This window comes from Cherax quadricarinatus, chromosome 32 (assembly GCF_038502225.1).
Source record: "Cherax quadricarinatus isolate ZL_2023a chromosome 32, ASM3850222v1, whole genome shotgun sequence".
NCBI classification, from domain to species: Eukaryota; Metazoa; Arthropoda; class Malacostraca; order Decapoda; family Parastacidae; genus Cherax; species Cherax quadricarinatus.
In genome coordinates, this window is record NC_091323.1 from 31,378,318 (window position 1) to 31,396,169 (window position 17,852).

The window sequence follows — 17,852 nt, forward strand, 5'->3', positions numbered from 1 at the left end:
CACTTTGAAGATGGCGTCCCCCAAAACAGCACCAAGTGAAGCAACAGACTCGCCTTTCCCTTCCACAGTGCACAATCTCACCCACAATTCAAGAGAAATTTATACAAATGGCTCACTAATCCTCAACAACGGTGAACTCTCTAGTACATCTGCAGTGTAGTCTCAGTTTCCAACTCAATCTTCCATGGAAACCACCTGAAGAACTTTCTGTATTCGTCAATAAGTGACACTGGACTTACTGTTACTCATACTAATTAATGCATTGTCACTGCGATCATATTTTTGTATGATTGCAAATGTACGATCCAGGGAATTGCTATACATATAACTTAAAATTTGTAAGGAACTCGTACATCGCTGTTTCCTACATGAAAATGATTCCAGTCTGTATCCCCACACTGTGGAACATATCCCCACACTGTGGAACATATCCCCACACTGTGGAACATATCCCCACACTGTGGAACATATCCCCACACTGTGGAACATATCCCCACACTGTGGAACATATCCCCACACTGTGGAACACTACGCTGTCATAAAAATGAAAGTCAAAATAATGCACAAAATAACTCTTAGCGCAGAACTCAAAATATCTCAAGTAGCACGTGAAGGCACTCTGAAAAACAGTCATCATTAATAGTTTTATAAGAAATTGTAAAATGGCATACTCGTCAACATTCAATAAAGGAAACTAAATGCAGATTAATAACCTCGGAAGGTTAATAACTCCTGATAATCTAAGAAAGCCAAGCACTGTGGCTTACTTCCAGTAGTCATTTTTAGGGCCTTTCCCAGGATGCGACCCACAACAGTCGACTAAGTCCTGGGTATCTAGGCCAACAAGTGTTAGGAACTTGTCCACACGTCCCACCTCGCTCGGGGCTCACCTCGGGTACTTTTAGTTGTATGATAAATGCAGTACCACTGCATTATGAAGTGCCGGCATGAGTTGTGGCGACACCACTAAATATTTACTGCTAAATTACGCGTGTGTATATGTGTGTGTGTATACTCACATATTTGTGGTTGCAAGGGTCAGGTCACAGCTCCTGGTCCGGCTTCGTCGCTGGTCGCTACTAGGTACATTCTCTTCCTGTTCCAAGAGCTTTATTGTACCTCTTCTTAAGGCTATGTATGGATTCTGCCTCCACTACATCACTCCCCAGATTGTTCCACTTCCTGACAACTTCCAGTTGTGACCCCTTGTTGCTGTGTCCCATCATGGAGTATACCTGGAACATTCTGTCCCTATCCACCTCGTCAATTCCTCTCAGTATTTTATATGTCGTTATCATATTTCCTCTATCCCTCTTGTCCTCCAGTCGTCAGGATAATGTCTCTTAACCTAGGACATATCCTTCAGCTCCAGGACTATGTTATACCTTTGCACTTTCTTTAATTTCTTGATGTGTTTGACCAGGAGTGGGCTCAATACTGGTGCTGCATACTCTAATATGGGCCTGACATAGACGGTGTTTAGTGTCTTGAACGACCCCTCACTTAGGTGTAGAAACGCTTTGCCTATTATATATTATTGAGTGTGCCAGGCGCCCTTAATAATGCTGTGTGTGTGTACTCACCTATTTGTGGTTGCAGAGGCCGAGTCACAGCTCCTGGCCTCGCCTCTTAGGTGAATGTGTGCCCTTTTATAACAGCATCCTATTTTTACGTCTACATTACGCAAATGCTTGGTATGTGGGGGGTCTCTTTTGTATGAGGGGCCCAGGAGCTAGAGTCCCTTAATCCGAGATTGGCACTACGAGGTGGCAGTACACAAGACAAAAACAAACACACAACAATGGCCTGGACACCCTATCATAAAAGCATACAGCAACAGATCTATAACATAAAAATATAAAATATTTTCTTCTTCCCGGTTTTACACCACAGCGCGAGAACTCTCTAAATAAAACTGGTCACCCTAAAAAATCTTTTACAACAGTGAACCCTTTCAAGATTCCTTCAAGGCAATATAAAAGTCTACCCATAAAAGAAAATGCATTAGAAGAGTGACTATAAGAGAAAATGGACAACAGATCAACAGCTTAGCTAAGTAAGTAGGTAAGTAAGTTTATTCAGGTATACACAAATACAGTTACATAGAATTATCATACATAGCAGCATATGTGTAGAGAACCTGGGATAACCCAAAAAAGTCAGACAGAGTGACTTATTTAATGTGAAGTGAAGACCAGTGGAAGTTGATTACCATCATCAGTAGTCTTCCCGTAGATTTTATATTGACAAACATTAATTATTATGCCAGAAAATGATACATTAAATATATTATTATTACTATGTTTAGGAGGAATCGTTAAGTAGCACATTATATATATATATATATATATATATACAGTGGACCCCCGCATAACGATCACCTCCAAATGCGACCAATTATGTAAGTGTATTTATGTAAGTGCGTTTGTACATGTATGTTTGGGGGTCTGAAATGGACTAATCTACTTCACAATATTCCTTATGGGAACAAATTCGGTCAGTACTGGCACCTGAACATACTTCTGGAGTGAAAAAAGTTCGTTAACCGGGGGTCCACTGTATATATATATATATATATATATATATATATTATATATACATGTATTATATATATATATATGTATATATATATAATAAATACAAAATATTAATCAAGTTAATTTGGTAGTAATTTCTAATATAAGAAATTTGCCACATGACACAAACAGTATATTGTGTAGAGTACATGATGCCGTCCACAACACCCAGGTACTATTTACTTCTAGGTGAAGAGGGACACCTAATATATGGAAATATATCCAATATTTCTACTTGTCTCAGGGCCGACCCAACTGTTCTCCTTGTAGAAGGGTAGAAAGGAAGACTATTCATATTAAGTACCCTGGTGGGTTATTGTCAATACCCAGGATACCCTAAGAAAATAGAGTAGTCAGTGTGTCCTACTTCCACTGGGATTCCAGTTAAGATTCTCCCCCAGGATGCGATCCACAAACCGACTAACTCCCAAATATATAATTACAGCCAGGTTATAGAGGCAGCAGTGTCAACCTATACTTCCAATACTTGCCCAGGGTTAAACCCGGTTATTTTCAGTTGTGAAAAGAACGTGTTAACCACTGACAACATTTGACATATAATGATCATCGAAATTTGAACACACATTTTCTATAAACAGAAATTAGTTAAAATATGATTTAAGTACTATAAAGGCATAGGCCTGGCAAAGGGCCTATAGTAACTCTTGCCTATAATAACTTGTTCATCCAAAATAACGTCATTATCCAGTGAACCAATTGTATGCCTGAGTCATTAAATTTTTATTATATTAATATTACAACATTTTGTGGGTAAAAATACGATGTTTGGGGGAAGAAGTGGTGATTAGGTTCTTTTCAAGAAAGTGGAGGGGTAGCTCTAATTCCTTGGATCAAGAACTCTTCACCAGCTTCAAGGCACTCCTCTTTCCCTTGAAGGGGCCTACACAATGGGTACTGAGGTATATAATTATAAACTCCACTCAGATAGCAACACTGTCAACTTAATAATAATTGTAAATGCAGGATAATTTCTCTCATACATGTTGATCTACACGCTAAGTACGTTACAGTAATAATAATTTCATTTCTACTAATTAGTCGTTAAAAATAAAGGTTGAAGATAATGTTGAATAACTATAAGACGAGGGAGCATAAGACTCAACGAGGCTCCGGACCAGCTAAATGTAGTCTAAATTAATGTATTAATAACTCTGCATATATAACCATTTACATAACTGTTATATTTATACCTTGCATACTCTCATAGGCCTACTATGGTTATATGCTATGGTATAATGACAGAACTATGTACAATTTCAGAACAGACCAGCCCATAAGCCGGTCGAATTACATTAGAATGTTTTCTGATATTTGTAAGTAATACAAGCATAACTTAATATATAAAATATACAAGTGTGGATAACTAACTCCTTTGTCCATCCTTACATCGTCTGGATGTGCCGAGAGAACAGCGCTCGGTTAAAAATTTTATAATGGACACACTGCAGAATCAAGCATAATTTTGTCCGTTCCAACCTTAATTAGTCTGAAAAACTTAGTTTTAATAAAATAATTCATACTAAGTCAGCAGTCACCACAACACCACTCTTGGTAATAAAGTTGCTGGTGGCAGTCAGAAACTGGAGGTTAGGGGATCGCTGGGGGTCAGATAGGGGATCGTGGGCAGATAACTGGAGGTCAGGGTATACACTATCGTGGGCAGATAACTGGAGGTCAGGGTATTCACTATCGTGGGCAGATCACTGGAGGTCAGGGTATACACTATCGTGGTCAGATCACTGGAGGTCAGGGTATACACTATCGTGGTCAGATCACTGGAGGTCAGGGTATACACTATCGTGGTCAGATCACTGGAGGTCAGGGTATACACTATCGTGGGCAGATCACTGGAGGTCAGGGTATACACTATTGTGGTCAGATCACTGGAGGTCAGGGTATACACTATCGTGGGCAGATCACTGGAGGTCAGGGTATACACTATTGTGGTCAGATCACTGGAGGTCAGAGACACATCATCGTGTTCAGATCACTGGAGGTCAGAGACACATCATGGTCAAATCACTGTAGGTTAAGGACACATCATGGTCAGATTACTGGAGGTCAGGGACACATCATCACAGTCAGATCACTGGAGGTCAGGGACACATCATGGTCAAATCACTGGAAGTCAGAGACACATCATGGTCAGATCAATAGAGCTCAGGGACACACCATGGTCATATCACTGGAGGTCAGGGACACATCATGGTCAAATCACTGGAAGTCAGAGACACATCATGGTCAGACCAATAGAGGTCAGGGACACACCATGTCATATCACTGGAGGTCAGGGACACATCATCACAGTCAGATCACTGGAGGTCAGGGACACATCATGGTCAGATCACTGGAGGTCAGGGGCACGCCATGGTCAGATTACTGGAGGTCAGCTACACATCATCACAATCAGATCACTGGAGGTCAGGGACATATTATGGTCAGATCACTGGAGGTCAGGGACATATTATGGTCAGATCACTGGAGGTCAGGGACACATCATGGTCAGATCACTGGAGGTCAGGGACATATTATGGTCAGATCACTGGAGGTCAGGGACATATTATGGTCAGATCACTGGAGGTCAGGGACACATCATGCTCGGATCACTGGAGGTCAGGGACACATGGTCAGATCACTGGAGGTCAGGGACACATCATGGTCAGATCACTGGAGGTCAGGGACATATTATGGTCAGATCACTGGAGGTCAGGGACACATCATGGTCAGATCACTGGAGGTCAGGGACACATCATGGTCAGATCACTGGAGGTCAGGGACACATCGTCGTGATGACTGTTAACTCACATTTTGGCCATGTGAGATGTATAATACTGGTCCCTTTGTCTTTGTTAATTGTGGTTACGCGTATATTTAGAGCGGCCCCCAAAATTGCAAATGCGTTTTTCCACAAGACTGTCCATATTAGTTGTTGAAATAAATAAATACGTGAAAAAAAATAGATCGGGCAATATTTAGAGGTCGCTACCCATTTACACTATCATTCCACATACAAGAAATGTGTATATATACATATATGTTCGTTAATTCTTGATATTTCACTTCAGAATCATAGTAATTTACATTTATGATACACATGATATTAAACCTTCGCTGCTGCACGACAAAATCCATTATTACAAGAACCCACATTACGTGAACAGTGACACTTACTTTAATGTTCATTGGAAAAAAAACGAAAAGTCGTTCAGCATTAGTCAATATCCATTTCTGTTCGCACAGCGACCTCTTGGTATGACGTCGCAGGTTGATGCTTCTCACTGTCAGACAACGACGATCAAGCTTGACTGCAGTCCACAGCGGAAGTTGATAAGACAAGCTTGTCAAACTGCTTGGCACAGCATACTCCTGCACTGGAACACTGCCCAGGATAATCCTGTCAAGCTTGCAGGTTTCCTTCAGTGTTTACTTGTTAAACCTGGCCATGCTCCAGCTCTAGGGATTCTTTTATTCTCAGGACGTTCTTTCACGAGATGTCAGATAGATTTAAAAGAGGTCACTTGTGAGCAGCTCTTCCACTCAGCAAGCCTGCTGTGTCCATCAATTTTTCTTCCGAGTACGGTACTCGTTGAAGCGTTTCTGGAGATAACACAACAGAATGTATCTTCTGGATTTAACCCGTCCTTGTAAATAGTATTTCACCGTGCCTAAGGTAGCGGAATGGGTCATTTCACAAGCTTAAAACAAGTCATTACTGACTATGCACTCATAGACTGTGCTATGTGGATTGCCTTTGTCTCTTCTTGCCTAAAAAAAATCGAGAAACTTCGCGAAAACAGGTGAGAAATAACTTCAAAATTTTGGATGACGGGCTACTGGGATGGAATCTGTGCTGTCTTCCAGACAGCCTGATGGGCTGTCTCGGCTCTCACAGTGATGGTCAGTCCATTCTCCTGATGGTGATACAGCTGTGGTAACTTCTTTCCAGTGTCTGGCTATTTAGATTTTTTACATCTTAATTTATTAATATAATTCTCAGGTGAGAAGCGCTGAACCTGCAGAGGTTATATAGCTCCTGGGGGAATGGCAGGCAATCAAGTATGATCCAAGGAAGGAAAGGATATGCTTAATTCCTTGGATCAAGAGCCCCTTGAGAGGTTTACATCTGAAAATATAAAATAAATCCTCCAGCAATTCTGACTAACACTCGCACACAACACAAGTGTTTCAAAATACATGTGTCACTAGGACATATCTGGCAACGTTTCGGTCCTGAGACCATGAGAATAGATCCAGGTCCAGGCGCCGAAACGTTTTCAAAGAAATGTGTTCTAGTGTTTGTGCCGGTGATGGACGTACATGTTTGGGACCCTGAAGCTGCAACTATTATGGGATCGTCTTCACAACCAGCAATGGCTACCCTACATGATACTTTAATAACCATTTATTTTAATTGTTATATTATATTGAATTACATTATATTATTATTATCATTTAAAAAAAAGAACTCATACAGCAGACCCAGAATTTTTAAGCTTAAGCTTTCTTAGTTTTATAGTAGATGTGACCCTGGTTACTTTACATGTCATTTTTAAAACGCTTGTCGGTATTAATTACCAAGATTTATAACGTTAAATAATCAACAGTTAGATGAGATAAAAATCTGACCAGCTCACTGTTTCTAATTTCTTCGGCTCTGAATAAATAAACAGAAGACAAATATTTTCTAAGCACTGTTGGTTTTAGTCCATACACTGTTTACTCAAGGCCAAGTGCAAACAATGAACAAACGAACTTACAAAATGGGTGAATTCTTTGTTTATTCTGAATACTGAAGCTGCAGTGCTGAGATTTTATATGTACGATACAAGCTATCTGTTATGGTGCTTAATGCTACTGACTACACAATAAACAAACCTCGTCTCCCAACAGTAGTCTGGTACACGAAATTGGCCAGACAATGAGCGCTCCGAGACCACAAGAAGTCATCAGATCATTATCATACAGTTCAGGTACGATGGATGACATCCAGAGTAAAATTCGTAAAGTCCACAGAAAGATATGTGAATCTCTCGATGCTGGTTACTTACTTGAACGAAAAAAACTCGGAGATTATAGTATGTACATTATCCTGTGTAGGCGAGCAGGAACTATATTCAGAACTCGTATTCACATTAATGTGATTCCAAACTATATTTTAAAATGCGTCTGCACTAGTAACTAAAAACAATTTAAATGAAACTGCATTGTGCCGCAAGCCTGTTACCTAGTGAATGTATTATCTGCATTCTGCATAAAACTAGTTTATGTGTGTTATACATCAAATAGAAGCTATAGACAAAAAATATATTTTAAACCTCACACTCACAGGTTCACATGTCATCGAGTGTTATTGAAATTAATCACATAACTTCTCCCACCATAAAAGTGTCAAATGGTAGGTGCCTTAAGCATGTTGTCCTCTGACTCGTGTATATTAGGTACAAATTGATTTTGAAGTGGAAAATGGACAGTCTTGTGGAGTGGGACATTATACATATACACATGTGCTACTCTAAGGTATGTATTTATGTATGCATGTGTATATGTATCACAACAATTGCAAACAAGCGATCAACAAAGCACAGCTACCACTAGGGACAGGGGGGTGAATGATGTTGCTCTAGGCTTTCCGCTCTGCGACTGCAAATGCTTCCTCCAGAGCAGCGCAATGAAAAGACTGGAATTCAGGACTGTCTCATGGCACACCTGCTTGAACTCTTCTGAATTCCATCCATTCCTCTCACTGCAATGTTTCTTAGGCAGAGTTTACAACTGCAGTGCTTAATGCCCAGAACAACATCATTCGTCCCCCTAATGGCCGCTGCGCAATGTATGTATGTATATATATATATATATATATATATATATATATATATATATATATATATATATATATATATATATATATATATATATATATATATATATATTAACACTATCAGTTGCAACTTTTTCATAGATTACAGAGCATATAACAAACGAAAGGGCTAGTAAATTATTTCCCCCAGTTCGATCCCAGGTAATTCATGAAAATGTTTCAACAGTTTATCGCTTACATTAACAGCAATTGGGATGAAGAGCACTCTGGCTGTGCTGTGGGGACGGGAGAATATCTCTTTCAAAGGATTTGCAGTTGAGGGTCGCCGCGGGTGCTGACCACTACTAGCACTTCCCATTCCAGTATGTGGTGGGTTTGATCCCTTATTGAAGTTCCAATATATGTATATGTGTATACATATATAATTCTTCATTACTAGGAAATGAGAATCTAATGAACGCAGTAAGACTGTTGATCTTTGAAGGGGCCCCGAATTTACTTATGCTGAGGCAGTTGTCCAGAGTTATTACAAAATACATTACATATATGATATCTCCTACAATATTTCTACATTTATTCATCAAGCCTCTGTTAGAACTCAGTTTTCCATTACAGCTCAATTTCAATAAAATCTCTAACGTTTCATGCTGTAATATCTTCTGTTTTGATTCTGATTCTATTTTTTTCCTGTTCTTTCTTTAATATACAGCTAAACTCTCTTTGTGTTAGTCTTCTTTCCACGAAGAGTAAATCAAGATACCGTGCTGGAACAATTCGACTAACCCAAAATTCAGACAAAAAACTCTGAACAACGTTTCGGTCTGTGGTGAAGGTGCGAGACTTTATAAAGGTTTACCACAGACCGAAACATCATCATTTCTTGCAATTCTTTTTCTTTTCTTTACTACTTTACGGCTGTCTTGTTTTTTCTTAAGAAACTCCATCTTTTTACTTCTGTCGCCGCTTGTTTCTGTTTCAGATCCTTTTTACCAGAACAAAGATTTAATTTTTATACTATAGTCCCACCATCACACTGACCCCACCATCCCCCCTGTAGTCCCACCATCACACTGACCCCACCATCCCCACCTGTAGTCCCACCATCACACTGACCCCACCATCCCCACCTGTAGTCCCACCATCACACTGATCCCCACCATCCCCACCTATAGTCCCACCATCACACTGACCCCCACCATCCCCAACTGTAGTCCCACCATCACACTGACCCCACCATCCCCACCTGTAGTTCCACCATCACACTGACCCCCACCACCCCCACCTGTTGTCCCACCATCACACTGACCCCACAATCCCCACCTGCAGTCCCACCATCACATTGACCCCACCATCCCCACCTGTAGTCCACACTGACCCCCACCATCCCCACCTGTAGTCCCACCATCACACTGACCCCATCATCCCCACCTGTAGCCTCACCATCACACTGACCCCCACCATCCCCACCTGTAGCCCCACCATAACACTGACCCCACCATCCCCACCTGCAGCCCCACCATCACACTGACCCCACCATCCCCACCTGTAGCCTCACCATCACACTGACCCCCACAATCCCCACCTGTAGCCCCACCATCACACTGACCCCCAAAATCCCCAACTGTAGCCCCACCATCACACTGACCCCCACAATCCCCACTTGTAGTCCCACCATCACACTGACCCCCCACAATCCCCACCTGTTGCCTCACCATCACAATGTACCCCACCATCCCCACCTGTAGCCCCACCATCACACTGACCCCACCATCCCCACCTGTAGTCCCACCATCACACTGACCCCCCCCAATCCCCACCTGTAGCCCCACCATCACACTGACCCCCAAAATCCCCAACTGTAGCCCCACCATCACACTGACCCCACCATCCCCACCTGTAGCCCCACCATCACACTGACCCCACCATCCCCACCTGTAGCCCCACCATCACACTGACCCCACCATCTCTCCACTACAAAAACGTCTAAAAATATATATCTTCCATCTCCTCTCGCCAAATCCTTGCCGCCACAGCTCCTACCTCCATTATCATTATCTCCTAACAATATCATCCGAGTCGTGTTGTCTTACATATCACCTTTCTTGAGGTCATCTGAGTCCACACTCATCTACTACCACATCACATTTCTTTCTGTCACTGGATATGTGTAGTAGTACCTCTGTCTTCATCCATTGTACCGAAGGCTCCTTTTGGGTACATCAGCTAGGCTACATCACTCCCCCTCCACTCGCCTTGTTTGCTCTTCTCTTGTTCTCTCTCTCTCCTTTCTTGTTCGCTTTCTGTTCATTTTGCAATCTGTAAATAAGGCAACAGGTAGTTAATAGTTTAGTAGAAGAAAAGTTACAGATCTGTGGTTGGGGAAAAAAGTCACAAAATAGAGCTAGTTTGAAGAGGAAACTTAAAATAATGTTTGGGGTCATGATGGACTCTTCATAGGTCGTAAGTAACTTAGTAATTGTCCAGGATGAACCAACATATTGACAGTTTCTCTCTCAACTATGTGTTATTTGTAAATTATCATCTATCAGCAAAATTTCGGTCTGCCAAAAAAAAAAAAAAAAATTTATCTTCCAGTGCAGTTAATTAAGAATTTCATGTCTCGATATCTTGGCTACGTGTATATATATATATATATATATATATATATATATATATATATATATATATATATATATATATATATATATATATATATATATATATATATATATATATATATATATATATATAGTTTACTGTGCATAATAATTTGAGTTGGTTTAGTAAATACATTGCATCAGAATATTATATATAATAACTTCAATGGAAATCAACTAAACTTCTAGTATATAAAACAACATATTATACAAATAATATCAACTAAGTCTCCAGTACACGTAAACGACACGTAAACAACACGTAAACAACACGTAAACAACACGTAAACAACACGTAAACAACACGTAAACAACTGGTATTTAATGATAAAATCAGTTTTGTGAGAACTTAAACTTCACAATTCATTTGCTTCGATTTCAGTGTATCATAATATTCTACACTTTCCGTATTCAGTATTTTAGACCCGTACGAACAAGACCTAACCTAACTAACCTAACCTAACCTAACCTAACCTAACCTAACCTAACCTAACTAACCTAACTTAACCTAGCTAACCTAACCTAACCTAACTAACCTAACTTAACCTAACCTAACCTAACCTAACCTAACCTAACCTAACCTAATCTAATTAACCTAACCTAACTTAACCTAACCTAACCTAACCTAACCTAACCTAACCTAACCTAACCTAACCTAACCTAACCTAACTAACCTAACTTAACCTAACTAACCTAACCTAACCTAACTAACCTAACTTAACCTAACTAACCTAACCTAACTAACCTAACTTAACCTAACCTAACCTAACCTAACCTAACCTAACCTAACCTAATCTACTTAACCTAACCTAACTTAACCTAACCTAACCTAACCTAACCTAACCTAACCTAACCTAACCTAAACTAACCTAACCTAATCTAATTAACCTAACCTAACTTAACCTAACCTAACCTAACCTAACCTAATCTAATTAACCCAACCTAACTTAACCTAACCTAACCTAACCTAACCTAACCTAACCTAATCTAATTAACCTAACCTAACTTAACCTAACCTAACCTAACCTAACCTAACCTAACCTAACCTAATCTAATTAACCTAACCTAACTTAACCTAACCTAACCTAACCTAACCTAACCTAACCTAACCTAACCTAACTAACCTAACCTAACTAACCTAACCTAACCTAACCTAACCTAACTAACCTAACTTAACCTAACTAACCTAACCTAACCTAACTAACCTAACTTAACCTAACCTAACCTAACCTAACCTAACCTAACCTAATCTAATTAACCTAACCTAACTTAACCTAACCTAACCTAACCTAACCTAACCTAACCTAACCTAACCTAACCTAACTTAACCTAACTAACCTAACCTAACCTAACTAACCTAACTTAACCTAACTAACCTAACCTAACCTAACTAACCTAACTTAACCTAACCTAACCTAACCTAACCTAACCTAACCTAACCTAATCTAATTAACCTAACCTAACTTAACCTAACCTAACCTAACCTAACCTAACCTAACCTAACCTAAACTAACCTAACCTAATCTAATTAACCTAACCTAACTTAACCTAACCTAACCTAACCTAACCTAACCTAATCTAATTAACCTAACCTAACTTAACCTAACCTAACCTAACCTAACCTAACCTAACCTAACCTAACCTAACCTAATCTAATTAACCTAACCTAACTTAACCTAACCTAACCTAACCTAACCTAACCTAACCTAATCTAATTAACCTAACCTAACTTAACCTAACCTAACCTAACCTAACCTAACCTAACCTAACCTAATCTAATTAACCTAACCTAACTTAACCTAACCTAACCTAACCTAACCTAACCTAACCTAATCTAATTAACCTAACCTAACTTAACCTAACCTAACCTAACCTAACTTAACCTAACCTAACCTAACCTAACCTAACCTAACCTAACTAACCTAACCTAACCTAACCTAACTAACCTAACCTAACCTAACCTAACCTAACCTAACCTAACTAACCTAACCTAACCTAACCTAACCTAACCTAACCGAACCTAACCTAACCTAACCTAACCGAACCTAACCTAACCTAACCTAACTAACCTAACCTAACCTAACCTAACCTAACCTAACCTAACCTAACTAACCTAACCTAACCTAACCTAACCTAACCTAACCTAACCTAATCTAATTAACCTAACCTAACTTAACCTAACCTAACCTAACCTAACCTAACCTAACCTAACCTAACCTAACCTAACTAACCTAACCTAACCTAACCTAACTAACCTAACCTAACCTAACCTAACCTAACTAAACTAACCAAACCTAACTTAACCTAACTAACCTAAACTAACCTAACCTAACCTAACCTAACCTAACTAACCTAAACTAACCTAACCTAACCTAACCTAACCTAACCTAACCTAACCTAACCTAACTAACCTAAACTAACCTAACCTAACCTAACCTAACCTAACCCTAAACTAACCTAACCTAACCTAACCTAACTAACCTAAACTAACTTAACCTAACCTAACCTAACCTAACCTAACCTAACTAACCTAAACTAACCTAACCTAACCTAACCTAACCTAACCTAACCTAACCTAACCTAACCTAACCTAACCTAACCTAACTTCACCTAACTTATTCTAAATTTATTTAACCTAACCTAGCCTAAATATTTTTTACACATCACTTTTTCTAGGCTAAGAGCAGTTAATTTACCTTTTCTCACTTTAAAGCCCAGGAGCTGTGACACGACCCCTGCAACCACAACTAGGTGAGTACATATTTAAGATATATTACCACACCCCTGTGATGCTACCCACAACAGTACACTAACACCCATGTATCTACTTACTGACAGGTGAACAGGGCAGCAGGTGTAAGGAAACGTGCCCAACGTGTCCACCTGTGCCGGGGATCGCACCACGGACACTTACTATGTGAGATGTGTGTTATCAACCTAGCTACGGGATAACTATAACCAATCTTAGCCGAAACTTAATCTTATCTGATTTGACCTAACCTAGCCTAATTAGTCAAACCAGATCTAATCTAATCTAACCTAACCTAATTTAAGAAGCAAGATTACCAGTCATATGGACTCGTAGAAGTTGCACAACGCAGGTCAATATACGTTCAGAACTGGTCGCTTCTCCCATTTTGCAACTGCTGGACCATTTCGACACGGTTTTGGATGCTTTAAAAAGACAGACAAAATGCAGATATAAATATTCACTGTTTGCACTAGGTTTTGACAAGTGTGACCATGGTGTAACTGCACACAAAATGTGTGCAAAAGGAATAACTGGAATGGTGGGCAGATGGATTTTTAACTTCCTTACGAACAGAACCCAACGTTTAATAGTAAATGGAGTGGAATCAGGGGCTGTTACAGTGAAAATTTCTGTCTCCACAAGGTACGGTACTCGCCCCGCTTTTCTTTCTCATTCTCATTTATGACATAGACAACGACATCAATTGTAACACTGTATCATCCTTTGCAGACGATACTAGAATCTGTATGAGAGTGTTATCCATATAAGACACAACGAGCCTCCAAGATGATATAAACTAAGTCTTCTAGTGGACCGCTGACAACAATATGATGTTCTATGAGGATAAATTTCAGTTATTAAGCCATGGAAGGATGAAGGAGATAAAAACAAGAGGACAGTACAAGACAAATTAAAGCCTAGGAGTAATAATGTCAGAATATCTCATGTACAAGGAGCACAACAACGTTATACTGCAACCGCAAGAAAAATGATAAGTTGGATAACTAGAACGTTCAAAATAAGTGATGCCACGACAATGATGACTCTTCAGGTCATTCGTTCTGTCTAGGCCCCCCTCAAGACAGGCGAAATTGTTGAGCTGGAAAATGTACAAAAAACTTTCATAGCTCATATAAACTCATCCAAGCACCTAAATTACTGGGAGTGCTTGAAGTCCCTAGAACTGTACTTCTTAGAACTTAGGCGAGAAAGACATATCATAACTTACATCTGGAAGATACTGGAGGGAACGGTACCAAACCTGCACACCGAAATTACTACGAATGAACACAAGAGGCTTGGCAGACAGTGCAGGATGCCTCCCTCCAATGAAAAACATGGGGGCGATGAGTACACTATGAGAGAACCACAACCAGTGTTCAGGGACCACGACTCTTCAACCCCTTCATGCATAAAGAGGATCCCCAACAAACCCCAAACTGTATTCAAGGGGAAACTCCCCAGATTCTTCAAAATAGTTCTTGATTAACTGGGTTGTGGTGCCTACTCTGAACTGTGGGTGGCGGGCACTAACAGTTTGATCAATCAGGCCAGCAACCAGGAGGCCGGGTCTCGGACCGGCAGTTGGGGCGGTGACCACCGGAAGCGACTCCAAGTAAAGTATAACATATCCTAAGACCCTGATTGTTTATATAACCCATTCCTCCCTCCCCTCCCCCCTCAATATAATATTCTTACTTCTCCTCCTCCTCTTCCTCCTCCTCTTTCGTTTCTTCATTTTCTCCGAGATGAGGGCCCTGTTGATCTTGGCCTTTCTGGTGCTCCCGTCAACGTCACTTGCACCTCCACTTTCAACATTGTTGGTGTTACCTTCCAGCTTCAGCTCAGCTAAGGTGGCAGCACCAGCAGTCTCGGCTACTCCTTGGAAGATCCTCTGTGCCACTATATGGTGCCGGAGATCCTTCTCATGTAGGTCCTGACGGCGCCGCTGCTTGCTCTTCTTCGGCTTGAAATGTTGTTTGTTGCAGTCGTCCACTTCAGTGTGATCTGCGGAGGAAGGAAGTTCTTTGTTAATATAGCGAGAGGCTAAACTTACAGCGGGTCTTATACAGCGCCTGAGTGAATGAGAGGTAATGTGAACCAAGGAAGAGTAGGGTAGCTGTTGTTATTGCTGCTGCTGCTACAGCTGCTCATGTTGCTGCTTGAATCAAGAGCCCGGCGTCAACATCACATGGAGGGAAGCGATAAGTGGTCACACACACACACACAGTAGCAATCAGCGAAGAGGCGGGGCCAGGAGCTGTGACTCGACCCCTGCAACCACAAATAGGTGAGTACAAATAGGTGAGTACACACACACACACACATACACACACACACACACACACACACACACACACACACACACACACACACACACACACACACCCTGAGCAGTTCAGACATCGAGGACATCACTTACGAGAGGCCCCTTGGAGCTAGCGATCATGTGGTTCTGAGTTTTGACTATATAGTAGAGTTACAAGTGGAGAAGGTAACAGGAACTGAAGGGGACAGGCCAAACTATAAAAGGGGGGACTACACAGGTATGAGAAACTTCCTGCAGGAGGTTCAGTGGGACAGAGAAATGGTAGGAAAATCAGTAAACGAGATGATGGAATATGTGGCAACAAAGTGCAAGGAGGCAGAGGAAAGTTTTGTTCCCAAGGGAAACAGAAATAATAGGAAGACCAAGACGAGTCCTTGGTTTACCCGAAGGTGTAGGGAGGCAAAAGCTAAGTGCAACAGAGAATGGAAAAGGTACAGGAGGCATAGGACCCAGGAAAACAAGGAGATTAGTAGAAGAGCCAGAAACGAGTATGCGCAGATAAGGAGGGAGGCCCAGAGACAGTATGAAAACGACATAGCATCGAAAGTCAAATCTGACCCGAAACTGCTGTATAGCCACATTAGGAAGAAGACAACAGTCAAGGACCAGGTGATAAGGCTGAGGAAAGAAGGTGGGGAACTCACAAGAAACGATCAAGAGGTATGTGAGGAGCTCAACACGAGATTTAAGGAAGTATTTACAGTAGAGACAGGAAGGACTCTGGGGGGACAGACCAGATGGGGACACCAACAAGGAATACACCAACAAGTGTTGGACGACATACATACAGATGAGGAGGAGGTGAAGAAACTGCTAAGGGACATCGATACCTCAAAGGCAATGGGACCGGACAACATCTCTCCATGGGTCCTTAGAGAGGGAGCAGATATGTTGTGCGTACCACTTACCACAATCTTCAACACATCCCTGGAAACTGGGCAACTACCTGAGGTATGGAAGACAGCAAATGTAGTTCCCATTTTCAAAAAAGGAGACAGAAAAGAGGCACTAAACTATAGACCTGTGTCATTGACGTGTATAGTATGCAAAATTATGGAGAAGATTATCAGGAGGAGAGTGGTGGAGCACCTGGAACGGAACAGGAGTATAAATGCCAACCAGCACGGATTCACGGAAGGCAAATCCTGTGTCACAAACCTTCTGGAGTTTTATGATAAAATAACAGAAGTAAGACAAGAGAGAGAGGGGTGGGTTGATTGCATCTTCTTGGACTGCAAGAAGGCCTTTGACACAGTTCCTCACAAGAGATTAGTGCAGAAGCTAGAGCATCAGGCGCATATAACAGGAAGGGCACTGCAATGGATCAGAGAATACCTGACAGGGAGGCAACAACGAGTCATGGTACGTAATGATGTATCACAGTGGGCACCTGTGACGAGCGGGGTCCCACAGGGGTCGGTCCTAGGACCAGTGCTATTTTTGGTATATGTGAACGACATGACGGAAGGGTTAGACTCAGAAGTGTCCCTGTTTGCAGATGATGTGAAGTTAATGAGGAGAATTAAATCTGATGAGGACCAGGCAGGACTTCAAAGAGACCTGGACAGACTGGACACCTGGTCCAGCAAATGGCTTCTCGAATTTAATCCTGCCAAATGCAAAGTCATGAAGATAGGGGAAGGGCACAGAAGACCACAGACAGAGTATAGGCTAGGTGGCCAAAGACTGCAAACCTCAC

General features: G+C 41.1%; 1 protein-coding gene across 1 annotated transcript in view; it reads right to left on the reverse strand.

Moving 5' to 3' along the window:
* Nucleotides 1-10,326: 10,326 nt before the first annotated feature.
* Nucleotides 10,327-17,852, reverse strand: part of LOC128690139 (follistatin) — a 210,194-nt gene continuing 202,668 nt past the window's right edge. The window contains exons 6-7 of the mRNA XM_070090730.1: nt 15,523-15,831; nt 10,327-10,731 (exon numbers count right to left, since the gene is read on the reverse strand). Coding sequence (XP_069946831.1) covers nt 10,649-10,731; nt 15,523-15,831 — 392 coding nt within the window. The 3' untranslated portion in view covers nt 10,327-10,648. The remainder of the gene's footprint in view (nt 10,732-15,522; nt 15,832-17,852) is intronic.